This window comes from Ostrinia nubilalis, chromosome 29 (assembly GCF_963855985.1).
Source record: "Ostrinia nubilalis chromosome 29, ilOstNubi1.1, whole genome shotgun sequence".
Classification (NCBI taxonomy): domain Eukaryota; kingdom Metazoa; phylum Arthropoda; class Insecta; order Lepidoptera; family Crambidae; genus Ostrinia; species Ostrinia nubilalis.
Window position 1 is genome coordinate 1,862,045 of NC_087116.1, and position 18,876 is coordinate 1,880,920.

At 42.9% G+C, this 18,876-nt stretch overlaps 1 protein-coding gene across 2 annotated transcripts in view; it reads left to right on the forward strand.

Annotated features, from left to right (window-relative positions):
• The window catches only part of LOC135085698 (acetyl-CoA carboxylase), a 129,154-nt gene that overhangs the window by 96,270 nt on the left and 14,008 nt on the right, over positions 1–18,876 (forward strand). For both annotated transcript variants that reach the window (XM_063980510.1, XM_063980512.1), the window contains 7 exons: positions 305–475; positions 1,592–1,811; positions 11,763–11,901; positions 13,307–13,520; positions 15,290–15,476; positions 16,893–17,020; positions 17,844–17,958. In XM_063980510.1, coding sequence (XP_063836580.1) covers positions 305–475; positions 1,592–1,811; positions 11,763–11,901; positions 13,307–13,520; positions 15,290–15,476; positions 16,893–17,020; positions 17,844–17,958 — 1,174 coding nt within the window. The remainder of the gene's footprint in view (positions 1–304; positions 476–1,591; positions 1,812–11,762; positions 11,902–13,306; positions 13,521–15,289; positions 15,477–16,892; positions 17,021–17,843; positions 17,959–18,876) is intronic.

Below are 18,876 nucleotides of genomic sequence, written 5' to 3' on the forward strand. Positions count from 1 at the left end.
GCACGAAACTAATTTTTACAATCGAGATCGTCATGTTGTCATTGAATTTGACGTCTAGGTGTCAAATTTTGTGTCAAAGTAGTGAGAAGGTTGAATACACAAACGATTTGAAGACTAAAGTTTTTCATGCTAGGCGCTCATAAAAGAATCATCATCATCACCAGGTCATTTAGTCTCCACTGCAGGAGCACGACCCTCTCTAATTTACCAGAGGCAAGAGGATTTGGCCTACACTCCCCACGCTGGCCAGACGGGTTGGGGAGATAGGAATACAATATTATACAAAATTCAAATTTTTCCACAGGTGGGCATGGTGGCGTGGCGTCTAACCCTCTTCACGCCGGAATGCCCCGATGGCCGAGACATCATCCTGATCGCCAACGATCTGACGCACTTCATGGGGTCTTTCGGGCCACAGGAAGACTGGGTGTTCTACAAGGCATCGCAGTACGCGAGAGAACGGAAGATTCCTAGGGTAAATAATTATTTATTGTTATACACAATATTGGTCAAAATATATACATGTACATTCTGAGTTATTTAGACCCCAAATAGATAGGGTGTATTATAAAATCTTGCTTAAGAAGTGAATATTTCTAGGGTAATAAGTTTAATAATTGTGAAAAAAAAATTCTCAAATGACAAAACGTTCGTCATTCATAGACTAGCTCATATCATGGTGTTATTTTGATCCCAAGTGTGTCTACTATAATGGCTGCATAGTATTTATTATTATTTTGATGTAACTTGATCAAAAAACACTTACACTTTCAACGAACTATAATTTCAGTTTGCAAAGATTCAGCCACTTTGTCAGCTTTCAGCGTTGCCACAATACTGAAATGTATCTTAAATTGTACAGAAAATAGGTCAAACTGTGACGACTTATATCGTAGTAAAATGTGTCATATTGTAACAGAAACGTATAGTCCGATGTACCTACTTATTTTAATTCACAACAAGTAAGTTCTTGACCTGCATCTCACCTGATGCAAAGTAATGATCAGGCAGAAAGTGGAAGCGAGCTTCACCCGGAATCCTCAACCACAGAGGAACTGGCTATCTTACCTCCAATTACCGGAACACAAAAATTAAAATCTTAACCTTAATTAATTAACCGCCTCTGTGGTTTAATGGTAAGACTACCTGCTTCAGACGCAGAGGTCCCGGGTTCGATTCAGCAGCAGATTTTTCTGTTCGGTTTGGTTGGTGTTAAGCCTTGATCACACGTACCGAGTAAACGGGCGAGACAGTGCTCTCGTAGTAGTAGATGTATGAACATACGCACCGAGTACTCGGCCGTGAGCACTGTCTCGCCCGTTTTCTCGGTACGTGTGATCAAGGCAGTAGGGCTTGTTCTAAGTCCGCCTGGCTAGCTACCACCATCTTACCTAAGTCTGTCGCCATAACAACAATGTTAACAGCATTGTTGTGTTCCGGCAGTTAGAGGTATGATAGCCAGTTCCTCCGTGGTTGAGGATTCCGGGTGAAGCTCGCTTCCACCTTTGGCCTGATCACTTACCATCAGGTGAGATACAGGCCAAGAGCTTCCTCGTTGTGGATAAAAAAAAATCCTTTTATTTTTCCACAGATATACATAAGTGTCAACTCTGGTGCCCGGATAGGCGTGGCAGAAGAGGTGAAATCCGAGTTCAACGTGGCCTGGGTGGACGCGGAGAGGCCCGAGCGAGGCTTCAAGTACCTGTACCTCACGCCCGAGGCCTGCTCCAAGCTGGGCGCCGTCGGGGCCGTGAAGACGCGCCTGGTGGAGGACGACGGCGAGCCGCGCTACAGGATCACCGACGTCATCGGTGAGCGAGCGGGATAGATACATAGCGCGCTGGAGCGGGAGCGAGAGAAACAGATGGACGTCACAGAGACGACGCAGTAGGGCACCTGTAGGAGTAGGGGCACCTGACTGAGCGCTAGACTTATAGGAGACACTAAGGTGCGAGCGGGACGGGTAGATGGCGCGGCTGGAGCGAGAGGGAGACAGATAGATGGCGCGCACTCGGGCACTGTAGGAGCGCTAGACCTATGGGAGACACTGACTAAGGTAAGCGCTAGACCTACCTATAGGAGACACTGACTGAGTTGAGCGCTAGACCTATGAGACACTGACTGAGGTAAGCGCTAGACCTATGACAGACACTGAGTTGAGCGCTAGACCTATGACAGACACTGACTGAGTTGAGCGCTAGACCTATGAGACACTGACTGAGGTAAGCGCTAGACCTATGACAGACACTGACTGAGTTGAGCGCTAGACCTATGAGACACTGACTGAGGTAAGCGCTAGACCTATGACAGACACTGACTAAGTTGAGCGCTAGACCTATGACAGACACTGACTGAGTTGAGCGCTAGACCTATGACAGACACTGACTGAGTTGAGCGCTAGACCTATGACAGACACTGACTGAGTTGAGCGCTAGACCTATGAGACACTGACTGAGGTAAGCGCTAGACCTATGACAGACACTGACTGAGTTGAGCGCTAGACCTATGACAGACACTGACTGAGTGAGCGCTAGACCTATGGGAGACACTGACTGAGTTAAACGCTAGACCTATGGCAGACATTGACTGAGTTGAGCGCTAGACCTATAGGAGACACTGAGTTGAACGCTAGCCCTATAGTAGGTTAGGTAGGTGTGCAATGAGCATCACTGTTTTGCGACTGGGTGGTACTGCTCAGTTTACTTTTTCTTTCCTTGTTAATATTGTATAGCCTGACCAGGAACATAAAAACCCTGGCATAGAGGCGCGTCAATTGCATTTGATAGTGCAACACTGGGTACAGTCGTACCTGTATTAAATTAATAGGCTAACTTTATGTATCAGGATTTCAGGATTATAAGGCTAATTTAATATTTTCATAAATTAACAAAAAAATATTATATTATAGGTAAACTGGTTTAAATAAATTAAATGAAACCATCAATCGAGCAAGTAGGATTTTATTATTATTCATCAACTAGCTTTCCGCCCGCGGCTTCGCCCGCGTGGAATTTTGTCTGTCACAGAAAAACTTTATCGCGCGCGTCCCTGTTTCAAAAACCGGGATAAAAACTATCCTATGTTCTTTCCCGGGACTCAAACTATCTCTATGCCAAATTTCATCAAAATCGGTTGCGAGGTTTAAGCGGGAAAGCGTAACAGACAGACAGACAGACAGACAGACAGACAGACAGACAGACAGACAGAGTTACTTTCGCATTTATAATATTAGTTGGGATAATCATATTCTGAACTTGAATATTCAACTACAATGTCTGCTCATGAACGCTTCAAACTCGGTACTTCTTTCCCAATTCCATAAAATTCAATACTTACAAAGTGACAAAAATCTTTAAAATAGGTAGTTGAAACAAACCACAGCTAATTTTCATAGTTGACTATACTATACGATAAACATGTCAGTCAATTTGACAACCTTTGTCGGAAACATTATTCAATGAAAATATTGTCCGAACCCTTAGTATTTCTCTTCGACAAATACTTTAACACATTGTGAACCACTTTTCTTTCACGACTATAAAAATATTTTAGCAATTTAATTCACAAAATCAATTGCGCACATTTAAAATAAAGTTTGTTTACACTTTGACAGCAATAGACTGACATTCAAGGTGACATTTCAATGAAATGTTCAGTTACTGTTGCCATTAAAAGAAATTAGTACAATTAATTTTCCGCAACATGGCGAGGGTTTTTATGTTCCTGGTCAGGCTATATGTGCTGTTTCTGTCTTTTTTCTATATGGGTCATTCCATAAAAATCTGTATATTTTCGACGTCATTTTGTCCGTAACTTTTTTAAGATGCTTTTGAATACTTTATTAGTGTAAATTATAGTTTATTAATTAATTATGTTATGTCTAAAAGTGCCAGTCACTTACTACAACACTAGTTTGGAGTAAAACTTAACACAAATGCAGATTAACTTTATATTATAAGACTAGCTTTGGTCGCCCGCTACGCGGGCTACAAAAGCTAGATCTGCGATGCTGGCCGCTCCGGGCTTCGCCCTACGCGGCGCTCGGCCTGCGGCCTCGCATTCGGAGCTCGGCCTTCGGCCTCGCAAAAATTACAGGGGGCGTTCTCGTTTGTCACGGTGCTCTTGTGCTTTTTTGACGCAACACAAGTAAATCTATGGCGACTGTGGGGATTTGAACCATCGCTCGGCCTTCGGCCTCGCCTTTAAGTCTGTCACTGGGCTCTAGTCCTTTTTTGACGCATTAAAAATAAATCTATGGCGACACACAGGCTTTAAACTATCGCTCGGCCTTCGGCCTCGCCTTTTTCTACGTTAGCTGAGCCCCCCTGCATACAATTTGTATGGAGAATTTAGTCCCTTTAGGAAAACGGGTGAACGCTTGGCGGCCATCTTGGATTTCCAAAATTTTGCATTTTTGCCTTAATCTGGACCACTTTCCGCGCCGAACCCCATTTTTACTTTTTTTCTAACTTAACCCAATCACGTAAAACAATTCCTTAAAACCACCCATGTCCCAAAATTTTGAGTTTCCGTAACTCCCAGTGTTGCCAGGTCATCGAGCTAAAAATGGTCAAATGTCATTAGTTTGACCTATTTGCAGGAGGCGTCATCCAAATTTCTGACCGAAAGTCGTTATTTCCATTTTTTACATTTTTGGACCAAAACTCTCAAAGTATGGCAATACTGGAAATTTTAGTTTTCCCAAACGATACTCCTTGACAAACTACGTAATCGCCTCATACAACTCGACTTTCCCAAATGTTGCCAACTGCCCGAAAAATGCATTTGAAAAATCAGAAAACTGAAACTTTTTACAAAATGGCCGCCCGCTCCGCCGCCATCTTGAATTTCTGACATTTCGGATTTTTCCCATAGTCTGGGTCGTATAACCGACCAAACCCCATTTTTGGTTTTTTTCTGCCATATCTCCTTCTGTCCGTCCTTAACTTTAAAGACACCCATGTCGAAAAAAATACTTTTCCCCGTAGCTCCCAGTGTTGCCAGGTGATCGAGACGAAAATGGTCAAATGTCATTTGCACGACCCCTTTGCAGGAGGCGTCGTCCAAATTTTTGACCGGAAGTCGTTATTTCTACTTTCGACATTTTTGGACCAAATCTCCCAAAGTGTGGCAACACTGGAGAAATTTCTTCACCCAAGCGATACCTCTCGACAAGACACACAACCGCCTCATACAAGTCGACTTTCCCAAATGTTGCCAACTACTCGAAAAATGAATTCCAAAATTTCGAAATTTTCAACTTTTTACAAAATGGCCGCCCACGCCGCCGCCATCTTGATTTTTTGACATTTCGGATTTTTCCCATAATCTGGGTCGTATATCCAACCAAACGTCATTTTTATTTTTTTTCTGCCATAATTCTTTCTGTCTGTCACTAACTTTAAAGACACCCATGTCGCAAAAAAAACTTTTCCCCATAACTTTCAGTGTTGCCAGACTTTTTTCGTAAAAATGGTGAAATGTCATTCGGGTCCCCAAATGTCACCAGACTGCATACCAAGTTTTTGGAATTTCTGGAAATTTCCATTTTCTACTATCCGGGGCCGTGGTGGAAAATTTTCTTCCAAAATGGTAGTTTTTTCCGGTTCATGGCAACACTCGAATAATAGACCAACAATCGCCCGGAACATTGTACCCCACTCCGGTGTCGCCATCTACCGGAAAATTGCTACCAAAGTTAGACAATTTTTATGCTCGCAACAAAATGGCCGACGGCTCAGCCGCCATCTTGTTTTTTGATAATCTGTGAATGGGGCTCTGAAGCAGACTATACATGTAACAAAAACTTAAAAGAATTTTTCAAAAACAATGGCGCATCTCGGAATGACACCTCCCCAAAATCACCCCTGAAATCGCGTTTTCAATCCAAGATGGCGGCGCGGCCATTTTGTTTTTCCATTTTTTTCTCACATTTTTTAGCACACCTTGGCAACCCCAACAAACCACCAAAAAAGAAAAAATTCAGGACCAGAGACAAAAAAGTTGATGTCTCAAAAAATGCCGCCATTTTGTTTTTTGGTTCAAAAAATCTAAAAAACCTGGGTGTCAAAAAATCTAGTAAAAAACAAACACTAACAATTTTACCCCCCTCCCCTCTAAATACCCCAAAAATACCCCTGATCAGTCAGTCAGTCAGTCAGTCAGTGGTAATCGAGCTTTATATATTATAGACTAGCTTTGGTCGCCCGCTACGCGGGCTACAAAAGCTAGATCTGCGATGCTGGCCGCTCCGGGCTTCGCCCTACGCGGCGCTCGGCCTGCGGCCTCGCATTCGGAGCTCGGCCTTCGGCCTCGCAAAAATTACAGGGGTGTTTATTGTCTGTCACGGTGCTCTTGTGCTTTTTTGACGCAACACAAGTAAATCTATGGCGACTGTGGGGATTTGAACTATCGCTCGGCCTTCGGCCTCGCCTTTCTGTCTGTCACTGGGCTCTAGTCCTTTTTTGACGCATTAAAAATAAATCTATGGCGACTCACAGGCTTGAAACTATCGCTCGGCCTTCGGCCTCGCGTTTTTCTACGTTAGCTAAGCCCCCCTGCATACAATTTGTATGGAGAATTTAGTCCCTTTAGGAAAACGGGTGAACGCTTGGCGGCCATCTTGGATTTCCGAAATTTTGCATTTTTCCCTTAATCTGGACCATTTTCCGCGCCGAACCCCATTTTTACTTTTTTTTCTAACTTAACCCAATCCCGTAAAAGAATTCCTTAAAACCACCCATGTCCCAAAATTTTGAGTTCCCCTAACTCCCAGTGTTGCCAGGTGATCGAGTTGAAAATGGTCAAATGTCATTAGTTTGACCTATTTGCAGGAGGCGTCATCCAAATTTCTGACCGGAAGTCGTTATTTCCTTTTTTTACATTTTTTGACCAAAACTCTTAAAGTATGGCAACACTGGGAATCATTGTTTTTACAAACGATACTCCTTGACGAACTACATAATCGTCACATACAACCCGACTTTCCCAAATGTTGCCAACTGCCCGAAAAATGCATTTGAAAAATCGAAAATCTGAAACTTTTTACAAAATGGCCGCCCGTTCAGCCGCCATCTTGATTTTCCATGATTTCGGATTTTTCCCATAGTCTGGGTCGTATAACCGACCAAACCCCATTTTTGGATTTTTTCTGCCATATCTCCTTCTGTCCGTCCTTAACTTTAAAGACACCCATGTCGAAAAAAATACTTTTCCCCGTAGCTCCCAGTGTTGCCAGGTGATCGAGACGAAAATGGTCAAATGTCATTTGCACGACCCCTTTGCAGGAGGCGTTATCCAAATTTTCGACCGGAAGTCGTTATTTCTACTTTCGACATTTTTGGACCAAATCTCCTAAGGTATGGCAACACTGGAGAAATTTCTTCACCCAAGCGAAACCTCTCGACAGGACACACAACCGCCTTATACAACTCGACTTTCCAAAGTGTTGCCAACTACTCGAAAAATGAATTCCAAAAATTCTAAATTTTCAACTTTTTACAAAATGGCCGTCCACGCCTCCGCCATCTTGATTTTCTGACATTTCGGATTTTTCCCATAATCTGGGTCGTATATGCGACCAAACGTCATTTTTATTTTTTTTCTGCCATAATTCTTTCTGTCTGTCACTAACTTTAAAGACACCCATGTCGCAAAAAAAACTTTTCCCCATAACTTTCAGTGTTGCCAGACTTTTTTCATAAAAATGGTGAAATGTCATTCGGGTCCCCAAACGTCACCAAACTGCATACCAAGTTTTTGGAATTTTTGGAAATTTCCATTTTCTACTATCCGGGGCCGTGGTGGAAAATTTTCTTCCAAAATGGTAGTTTTTTCCGATTCATGGCAACACTCGAATAACAGACCAACAATCGCCCGGAACATTGTACCTCACTCCGGTGTCGCCATCTACCGGAAAATTCGTGTCAAAGTTTGGGAATTTTTTGATCGCAACAAAATGGCCGACGGCTCAGCCGCCATCTTGTTTTTTGATAATCTGTGAATGGGGCTCTGAAGAAGACTATACATGTCACAAATACCCAAAAGAAAATTTCAAAAACTATTGCGCATCTCGGAGTGACACCTCCCTAAAAACACCCCGAAATCGCATTTTCAATCCAAGATGGCGGCGCGGCCATTTTGTTTTTCCGTTTTTTTCTCACATTTTTGAACACACCTTGGCAACCCCAACAAACAACCAAAAAAGAAAAAATTCAGGACCAAAGACAAAAAAGTTGGTGTCTCAAAAAATGCCGCCATTTTGTTTTTTGGTTCAAAAAATACGATATAGCTGTCTGTCAAAAAATCTAGTTAAAAACAAACACCAAAAATTTTACCCCCCTCCCCTCTAAATACCCCAAAAATACCCCTGATCAGTGAGTCAGTGAGTGAGTCAGTGGTAATCGAGCTTTATATATTATAGATAGATAGACTAGCTTTGGTCGCCCGCTACGCGGGCTACAAAAGCTAGATCTGCGATGCTGGCCGCTCCGGGCTTCGCCCTACGCGGCGCTCGGCCTGCGGCCTCGCATTCGGAGCTCGGCCTTCGGCCTCGCAAAAATTACAGGGGGCGTTCTCGTTTGTCGCAAGGCTCTTTTGCTTTTTTGACGCAACACAAGTAAATCTATGGCGACTGTCGGGATTTGAACCATCGCTCGGCCTTCGGCCTCGCCTTTCTGTCTGTCACTGGGCTCTAGTCCTTTTTTGACGCATTAAAAATAAATCTATGGCGATTCACAGGCTTTAAACTATCGCTCGGCCTTCGGCCTCGCCTTTTTCTACGTTAGCTAAGCCCCCCTGCATACAATTTGTATGGAGAATTTAGTTCCTTTAGGAAAACGGGTGAACGCTTGGCGGCCATCTTGGATTTCCAAAATTTTGCATTTTTGCCTTAATCTGGACTATTTTCCGCGTCGAACCCCATTTTTACTTTTTTTTTAACTTAACCCAATCCCGTAAAACAATTCCTTAAAACCACCCATGTCCCAAAATTTTGAGTTCCCCTAACTCCCAGTGTTGCCAGGTCATCGAGCTAAAAATGGTCAAATGTCATTAGTTTGACCTATTTGCAGGAGGCGTCATCCAAATTTTTGACCGGAAGTCGTTATTTCCTTTCTTTACATTTTTTAACCAAAACTCTTAAAGTATGGCAACACTGGGAATCATTGTTTTTCCAAACGATACTCCTTGACGAACTACATAATCGCCACATACAACCCAACTTTCCCAAATGTTGCCAACTACCCGAAAAACGCATTTGAAAAATCGAAAATCTCAAACTTTTTACAAAATGGCCGCCAACTCAGCCGCCATCTTTATTTTCTGACATTTCGGATTTTTCCCATAATCTGCGTCGTATAACCGACTAAACCTCATTTTTGGATTTTCTCTGCCAGAACTCCTTCTATCCGTCCTTAACTTTAAAGACACCCATGTCAAAAAAAATACTTTTCTCCCTAGCTCCCAGTGTTGCCAGGTGATCGAGATGAAAATGGTCAAATGTCATTTGCACGACCCCTTTGCAGGTGGATTGGTCCAAATTATTGACCGGAAGTCGTTATTTCTACTTTCGACATTTTTGGACCAAATCTCCCAAAGTGTGGCAACACTGGAGAAATTTCTTCACCCAAGCGAAACCTCTCGACAAGAAACACAACCGCCTCATACAACTCGACTTTCTAAAGTGTTGCCAAGTACTCGAAAAATAAATTCCAAAATTTCGAAATTTTCAACTTTTTACAAAATGGCCGCCCACTCCGCCGCCATCTTGATTTTTTGACATTTCGGATTTTTCCCATAATCTGGGTCGTATATCCGACCAAACCTCATTTTTATTTTTTTTCTGCCACGACTCCTTCTGTCTGTCACTAACTTTAAAGTCACCCATGTCGTAAAAAAAACTTTTCCCCATAACTTTCAGTGTTGCCAGACTTTTTTCATAAAAATGCTCAAATGTCATACGGGTCCCTAAATGTCACCAGACTGCATTCCAAGTTTATGGAATTTTTGGAAATTTCCATTTTCTACTATCCGGGGCCGTGGTGGAAAATTTTCTTCCAAAATGGTAGTTTTTTCCTATTCATGGCAACACTCGAATAACAGACCAACAATCGCCCGGAACATTGTACCCTACTCCGGTGTCGCCATCTACCGGAAAATTGCTACCAAAGTTTAGAAATTTTTTGATCGCAACAAAATGGCCGACGGCTCAGCCGCCATCTTGTTTTTTGATAATCTGTGAATGAGGCTTTAAAGAAGACTATACATGTCACAAATACTCAAAAGAAATTTTCAAAAACAATTGCGCATCTCGGAGTGACGCCTCCCTAAAAACACCCCGAAATCGCATTTTCAATCCAAGATGGCGGCGCGGCCATTTTGTTTTTCCGTTTTTTTCTCACATTTTTTAACACAACTTGGCAACCCCAACAAACCACCAAAAAAGAAAAAATTCAGGATGAAAAACAAAAAAGTTGTTGTCTCAAAAAATGCCGCCATTTTGTTTTTTTGTTCAAAAAATATAAAAAACCTGGGTGTCAAAAAATCTAGTAAAAAACAAACACCAACAATTTTACCCCCCTCCCCTTTAAACCCCCCAAAAATACCCCTGATCAGTCAGTCAGTCAGTCAGTGAGTAGGAATCGAGCTTTATATAATATAGATGCTTAATACGATGTACCGAAAATAGCCGTAAAACCACACGTAAATACTATTAAATTATATACAATTTCTTATTGTAATCAATAAAGCTACTCAACTAGGGACTGACGAAGTGACTGGATCAACACATGTTTCCGCAACAACTGCCACGTTTGCACTAATTCAAAAAACGGCTACCGCAAAGCCAGTTTGGTCTGAGGATAACTTCGTATCGTACTTTAAACTCAACTAAATGTCATTCACTCTAAATACATATTAAAGCGCAAAATTATAAAATCAGTGCGTGGCGAGGGAATGACGCTTAAAGCTGTGGACTCTTTTTCAACTAAAGAAAATCAAATTATTGTTTATTGAAACCGCAAAATATTAATAGAATTTGGTGTAATATACATTTAAATTGATTATTCGTTAATTGAAACAAATGATATAGTTGATGTTTTTATAAATATGGGTTCCAAAACACAAACTTTTGGAGTACGGACATGCCTAGGGAATGACGTTTTGGGTCATTTAAAAGGAATTTAAGATGTTTTAAAAATAGTTTCAAAAAATACAAATGGGTGATGAATAAAGCACATTGCGAGCTGTTATTTAACAATTTTGGAATAAAATATTAACAAATATTTCATGTGAAATGTGGCACGGACTAAGAGTTGACATATTTTTGTGGAATGACCCATATACTTTTTTTGTCCTTGTGTGATGCTCGTCGTAATAAATGTTTCTTTCTTTCTTTCGCTGAAAATCGGTGTCGAGGCATTCCCACGGCGTGCTCCAATTAATGCTGAGCGGACCCCTATTTGACAGCAGGGCACAATGTTTTTCTTTTTGTAATTTGTGTAAATGTCGCCCTTTTGGTCAAATAAAACATTTTTATTATTATCTTTTTCTTTCTTATTTTTAATTTTTTCTTTTTACAATGTAGTAATTATCAAAAAATAAAAATACATTATAAAAACAAAAATCTTAAAAATAGTTAACCCGCTGGCAGCGGAGCAGGGCCCAAGCTACCGGTGGTCAGGGTCACAGGCTGAGGAACCTCCGGACAATGCGTGCCGTGCTGAGGATCACCGCCTTATTATCTTTATTATTTTGTTCCCCAGGCAAGGAGGACGGCCTGGGCGTGGAGTGCCTCAGAGACGCCGGCCTCATCGCCGGGGAGACCGCACAGGCCTACGAAGACATCGTCACGATATCCGTGGTCACTTGCAGGGCCATTGGCATAGGGTCTTATGTGGTCCGGTAAGCAACAACAACCACATGACATTTTATATGCTATAGTCAGAGAGCCCGCTGCAGAATTTTCTACGTCACAGTCAGTGGCGGCGTAGCATGGGTTGGCACCCGGGGCGATCACCCCCCCCCCCCCCCGTCATAAGTCCTAAGGCACCCCCTGGTACCCCCCAGGGATTTTGGGGTTACCTACCAATTCGGAGATTGAAAGACAATCGCACCCCTCCCCCCCGTATCATGGACTCATGGACATAGACCCGCAGACTTGCCATGCAGATGCACCAGTGAGTACTAATCTGCGCGACTTGTGTCACCCCCTGATGCTTGGCACCCGGGGCGGACCGCCCCCACCGCCCCCCCCTTACGCCGCTACTGGTCACAGTCGAAAAAGTGATAAAAAGATTGCACTTAAAGTTGGCTTGAAGTTACAGAAATGCCTATCCTTCAATTCCGTTCAAACTTTATAAATAAATAAATCTTTGGACAATTTCACACAGCGCCAGCTAGCCCCAAAGTAAGCAACTCAATGCTTGTGTTATGGGTGCTAGCTTAACGGATATACTACTTATATACTTTTTTTTTTTTAAATACATACATATTATAATGGGGAATCGAACCCGGGACCTCTCGGCATAGTAGTCCGTTCTGAACCACTACACCAAACGGCCGACTTGATGTTTGCTTATGTTTGCTGAATATCAATCATATCTCGTCAAGTACTTCCTCCATTTCAGAACTGACAGACTTACTTACTCTTTCTACGGTTAAAGGATTAAACGATGCCAACTATTGTCCAACTACAACGAACCGTCCCATCAGACATTGACAGGGGGGCGCCACAGTCAATACCGGATCGCTGGCTCCGATTTTTGCCATGTTGGAAACTATAAAAGTTGAACGATGGTAGCGCCCCCCTGTCAATGAGATTGGTGGGACAGTTCAGTGTAGTTCATCTATGTCGTAATAATGTCACGTGATATGAATATAAACTTAACATTTTGACACAAATTAATATTTTCTTTAAATTGTTCAGATCTTGTAATCTTGAATCTCACGAACTGTGTGGCCAGTTACGAGTGTAGTCCAAATCTTCCATTAACTACATTAGAGAGGGTCGTGCTCCTGCAGTAAACACTACACATTCACAAACGATGCTTGCTTAAGTGTGCTATGCGAAATCGAACGCGCAGCGTTGAATAGAGCTCTGTGATTGGTTCGTGTGTCGTCACTCCGCCACTCAAGTATTTTCTATGAATAGGTTTCTGTGATCCTGTACGTCCACGCGCACTGTGAGACCTTGTAGTAATGTTTGTGAATACGGGCGTAAATGACGCTCCTAACACAAGCAATACATAACTTGAGGGGTGATTTAGTTTTATTTACCACCCTATTTAATTCAAATTCTCTTCCACAGCCTCGGCCACCGCGTCATCCAAGTGGAGTCATCGTACATCATCCTCACAGGTCATGCCGCTCTCAACAAAGTGCTCGGACGCCCTGTATACGCCAGCAACAACCAACTGGGAGGCATATCTATAATGCACAATAATGGTGTCTCACACGCTTCTGCGCCGACCGACTTGGAAGCGATCAGGACCGCTGTGAGGTGGCTGGCGTTTGTGCCCAAGGTTAGTACTTTATACAGGGTGTAAATAGGGGTCAAATTTAGGGAATCGGAGCGAAATAGCGGAGTGGAATGAAAAGGTAATTGAAGCGAGGTTGCGAGCTGTGTCTATCATTAGACACTGAGCTAGGTAGCGGACTGTGTTTATCCATAAAGACGGAGCTAAGTAGCGGAGCGGAGCGAGATAGTATGCGAAGCGGAGTGAGAAAGTTAGGGGAGCGGAGAGGAGCAAGGAAATAAGCGGAGCGGAGAGGAGTAAAAAAATGAGCAGAGCGAAGATGCAAACAGTATCTATCTTTAGACGCGTAGCTAGGTAGCGGAGCAAGAAAGTATACGTAGAGTTAGGTAATCATAGACTAATAACAAAATGGCGACCGAGGGTGTCGGGCTGGCTATATGACACTTGACAAGTTGTCAGTGTTCAAAGAACTTTGATTAATATCGTTCTCACCTACAAAGTGCTAGGCCGCCCTGTGTACGCCAGCAACAACCAACTGGGAGGCATATCTATCATGCACAATAACGGTGTCTCGCACGCTTCTGCGCCGACCGACTTGGAAGCGATCAGGACTGCTGTGAGGTGGCTGGCGTTTGTGCCTAAGGTTAGTACTTTATATAGGGTGTGAAAAGAGGTCAAATTTAGGCTGCAAGTCCGGAGCGAAACGAGAGCGAAGCGAGAGTGTAATTCAGAGTGAAGTTGTGAACTGTGTCTGTCCATAGACATGGAGCTAGCTAAATAGTGGAGCGGAGAAAAGTAGCAGACTGTGTCTATTCATAAACACGGAGCTAAATAGCGGAACGGAATGAGAAAGTATGAGGAGCGGAGATGCAAACCGTGTCTGTCCTTAAACGCGAGGTTCGATAATCACAAAATGGCGCCCGAAGCTGTCGCACGCCTGCCCTAATATGGCATCCAACAAAATGGTAACCGAGGATGGTCATATGACAAGTTGTCAAAGTGGTCAATGAACTTTCCTAGTTGTCAAAATGCGAGGTCAATGAACTCTTGTCCAGGTTTATTTCGCTCACTCTACAACAAAGTGCTCGGACGCCCTGTATACGCCAGCAACAACCAACTGGGAGGCATATCTATCATGCACAATAACGGTGTCTCGCACGCTTCTGCGCCGACCGACTTGGAAGCGATCAGGACCGCTGTGAGGTGGCTGGCGTTTGTGCCCAAGGTAGGTCATTAATGTACTTTATACAGGGTGTAAAAAGGGGTAAAATTTAGGGAAACGGAGCGAGATAGCGGAGCGGAGCGAGAGAGTAATATAAAGCGAGGTTGCGAGCTGTGTCTGTCATTAGACACTGAGCTAGGTAGCGGACTGTGTTTATACATAAAGGCGGAGCGGAGCGAGATAGTATGCGAAGCGGAGGGAAAACATAAGCGGAGCGGAGAAGAGCAAGAAAATAAGCGGAGCGGAGAGGAGCAAGAAAATAAGCGGAGCGGAGAGGAGCAAGAAAATAAGCGGAGCGCAGATGCAAACAGTATCTGTCTATAGACGCGTAGCTAGTTAACGGAGCGAGAAAGTATACGTACGTAGAGTTAGGTATTCATAGACTGATAACAAAATGGCGCCCGAGGCTTTTGCACGTCTGGCCTAATATGGCATCCAACAAAATGGCAACCGAGGATGGTCATATGACACTTGACAAGTTGTCAAAATGGTCAATGAATTTTCTATAATTTAGTTCACATTTACAATTTATACCTATTATAAAATTTATCGCCTAAACTGTGTTTTTTATACCATTGATTATCTTTCTCAGGACAAACTAAGCATGGTGCCCATAATGCGTTGCGCCGACCCCATAGACCGACCAGTGGAGTGGGTCCCGCCTCGTGCGGCCCATGATCCGCGACTTATGCTCACGGGGGACGCGGCCAAAGCGGGCTTCTTCGATCACGGCTCGTTTGATGAGATCATGAGGCCGTGGGCTCAGACTGTCATTACTGGTGAGTGATTTGCCAGTCACAGATATTTGTCAAGATGTGTACACACAAGTTTGTACACATGTTTGCACACTTTACACATAGAAAACACATGGGACAATTGTCAAGATGTGTGCACATGACTTTGTACACATGTTTGGCAAAGTTTCACATTAAGACACTGCACATGTCTATACATATTTGCACACGTGTTTGGTAAAGTTTGATAATAAGACACTGCACATATAAAGCGCACATAAAACAAGTGTCAAGATGTCTGCACACCAGTTTGTACACATATTTGACACTTTTCACACGTCCCCTCGTCGCTCGGAGCCCATAGTGACTTATGCTCACGGGAGACGCGGCCAAAGCGGGCTTCTTCGACCACGGCTCGTTTGATGAGATCATGAGGCCGTGGGCACAGACCGTCATTACTGGTGAGTCACAGATATTTGTCAAGATGTGTACACACAAGTTTGTACACATGTTTTGAGGCCGTGGGCTCAGACTGTCATTACTGGTGAGTCATAGATATTTGTCAAGATGTGTACACACAGGTTTGTACACATATTTGCAAAGTCACAATAACTCATGTCCCCCGTCTTATGCTCACGGGAGACGCGGCCAAAGCGGGCTTCTTCGACCACGGCTCGTTTGATGAAATCATGAGGCCGTGGGCTCAGACCGTCATCACCGGTGAGTGATTTTCCAGTCACAGATATTTGTCAAGATGTGTACACATAAGTTTGTACACATGTTTGCACACTTTGCACATAGAAAACACATGGGACAATTGTCAAGATGTGTGCACATAACTTTGTACACATGTTTGGCAAAGTTTCACATTAAGACACTGCACATATAATGCACACATAAAACAAGTGTCAAGATGTCTACACATAAGTTTGTACACATATTTGACACTTTTCACACATCCCCTCGTCGCTCGGAGCCCATAGCGGCTTATGCTCACGGGAGACGCGGCCAAAGCGGACTTCCTCGAACACGGCTCGTTTGATGAAATTATGCGGCCGTGGGCACAGACCATCATCACTGGTGAGCGATTTTCTAGTCACAGATATTTGTCAGGAAATTTACACATAAGTTTGTACACATGTTTGTAAAGTTTAACACTGCATTTACAAAACATGCATCATCTCAAAATGTTCATAATTTACACACAAGTTTGCACACATATTTGCACAAATATTTGTATATATATTTGTACAAATATTTGTCAAAGTTTGACATTAAGACATAGCACATTCAAATCACGTATTCAACTAGTGTCAACATGTGTACCCACCTTTGTATACACGTTTAGCAAAGTGACATTTTGACACTGCACATAAAACAAGTGTCAAGATGTGTACACATAAGTTTGTACACATGATCACAAAGTTTGACACACTACTAACACCTCTATTTTGTGGTCAGGTCGCGCTCGCCTCGGCGGTATCCCTGTAGGCGTGATAGCGGTGGAAACGAGGACGGTAGAGATTACTCTACCCGCAGACCCCGCCAATCTGGACTCCGAGGCCAAGACTGTGCAGCAAGCTGGACAGGTGAGAAGGAATCATCATCACGTCATTTAGTCTCCACTGGAGGAGCACGACTCTTAGAAAGAACAGCATATCATCTTTATTAGGTGATCTTGTCTCTACTGCAGGAGTACGACCCTCTAAGAAAGGATAGAATATAATCTAAATCTGACTGACTGACATATCAACGCACAGCCTAAACGGCTAAACGTAGGCACTTGAAATTTGGAAGGGACGTAGCTTAGGTACCGTAGAGGTGCACTAAAAAAGGAATTCCCGAAATTCCCACGGGAACGGGAATTAGCGGGAAAATCCTTATGTATGAAAAATCTAAACCGCTTAAGTTAGACGCTTGAAATTTGGCATGCGTACCTTAGTAAACTTAAAGCTTAGTTACAACAGGGTATTGCAAAATTCCCACGGGAACGGGAGTTAGCGGGAAAAAACATTTGTATGAAAAAATCTAAACCGCGTAAGATAGATGAAGGGGGTAAAACGGGATCCACGCGTACGAAGTCGCGGGCGGCCGCTAGTAACACATAATTCTTGATATTTCTTTTATTTCATCGATGGTATTTTATTTGTAATCGTGTATCCAAAGTCAGTAACAAGTTTCAGTTCTCTGATTATTTCTATTTCACCTCTATTTTTGTACCGAACTATGTATTAAGGGCATTAATACATAAAGTTTTCGTGTCACACACAAAACAAACACCTTCAAAACAGATTTACCGATTTTTAGTAGGTCTGAAAATAAGCTTTAACTATTTTTATACCATTCGATGATAAGGGTTTTTTACGCACAGCTAGTTTAATCTATTTCTATACCAATGTGTTTTCTATACAGGTGTGGTTCCCCGACTCCGCCTACAAAACGTCTGAGGCCATCAACGACTTCTCCCGCGAGAACCTGCCCATCATCATCTTCGCCAACTGGCGCGGGTTCAGCGGTGGTCAGAAGGGTAAGTTAAAATCGAGTAAAGCCCGGTCCGTGAGCACGTAGAATTTTGTCCAATGACCCCAAGCTACCCATCCTTATCGCTCGCGCGTAATTATGTTGCTGTCGCGACTGTGCGACTGGCACCCGCAGTGAGTGTGCGAGCGCGACAGCAACATAATTACGCGCGAGCGATAAGGATGGGTAGCTTGGGGTCATTGGACAATATTCTACGTGCTCACGGACCAGACTATAGTTTATTTATTTATAAATTTAAGGGTAAGCATGATTATTACGAATTTAGCAACCAGTTGCTATTACAGGTGGCGCTAGTTTACAATTAGTAATTGGTTACTAAGATTTGTAATAAACCCGCCGAACTCAAGACTTAAAATCAACTTAAATTCTTTTTTTTTTTAATCTTTAGACAATTTCACACAGCGCCAGCTACCAAAATCATACTAATATTATAAAGGCGAAAGTTTGGGTGGATGTTTGTTACTCTTTCACGCAAAAACTACTGAACAGATTTTGTTGAAACTTTTCAGTATTATTGTTTATAACCCAGATTAACATATAGGCTATAATTTTTGCCAATCTGTGGCACTAAATTTCACGCGGGTTAAGCCGCAGGCAAAAGCTAGTAAATAATAAACAGATGGTCAATATAATCTTTGTTGAAGGACGAGTTGTTGTTTGAAAAACCTATTAGCTGTTACAATATTGTAAAACAGCAATGAAGGTTTTATTAAGGTACCGGTTCCAGCGAGCTTACTCCGGAAAACGTTATCTAAAGTTTCGAATGTTGACCCGAAACTACGTTAATAACGTTTCGGAGTAACCCTGGAAGTCTTAATATTTGAAATCTAACTGCAAGTCCTCGAAACGGAAGTCCGATACCAAGGCGATTATCACACTGCACCGCGCTCCGCCGCGGTACGCG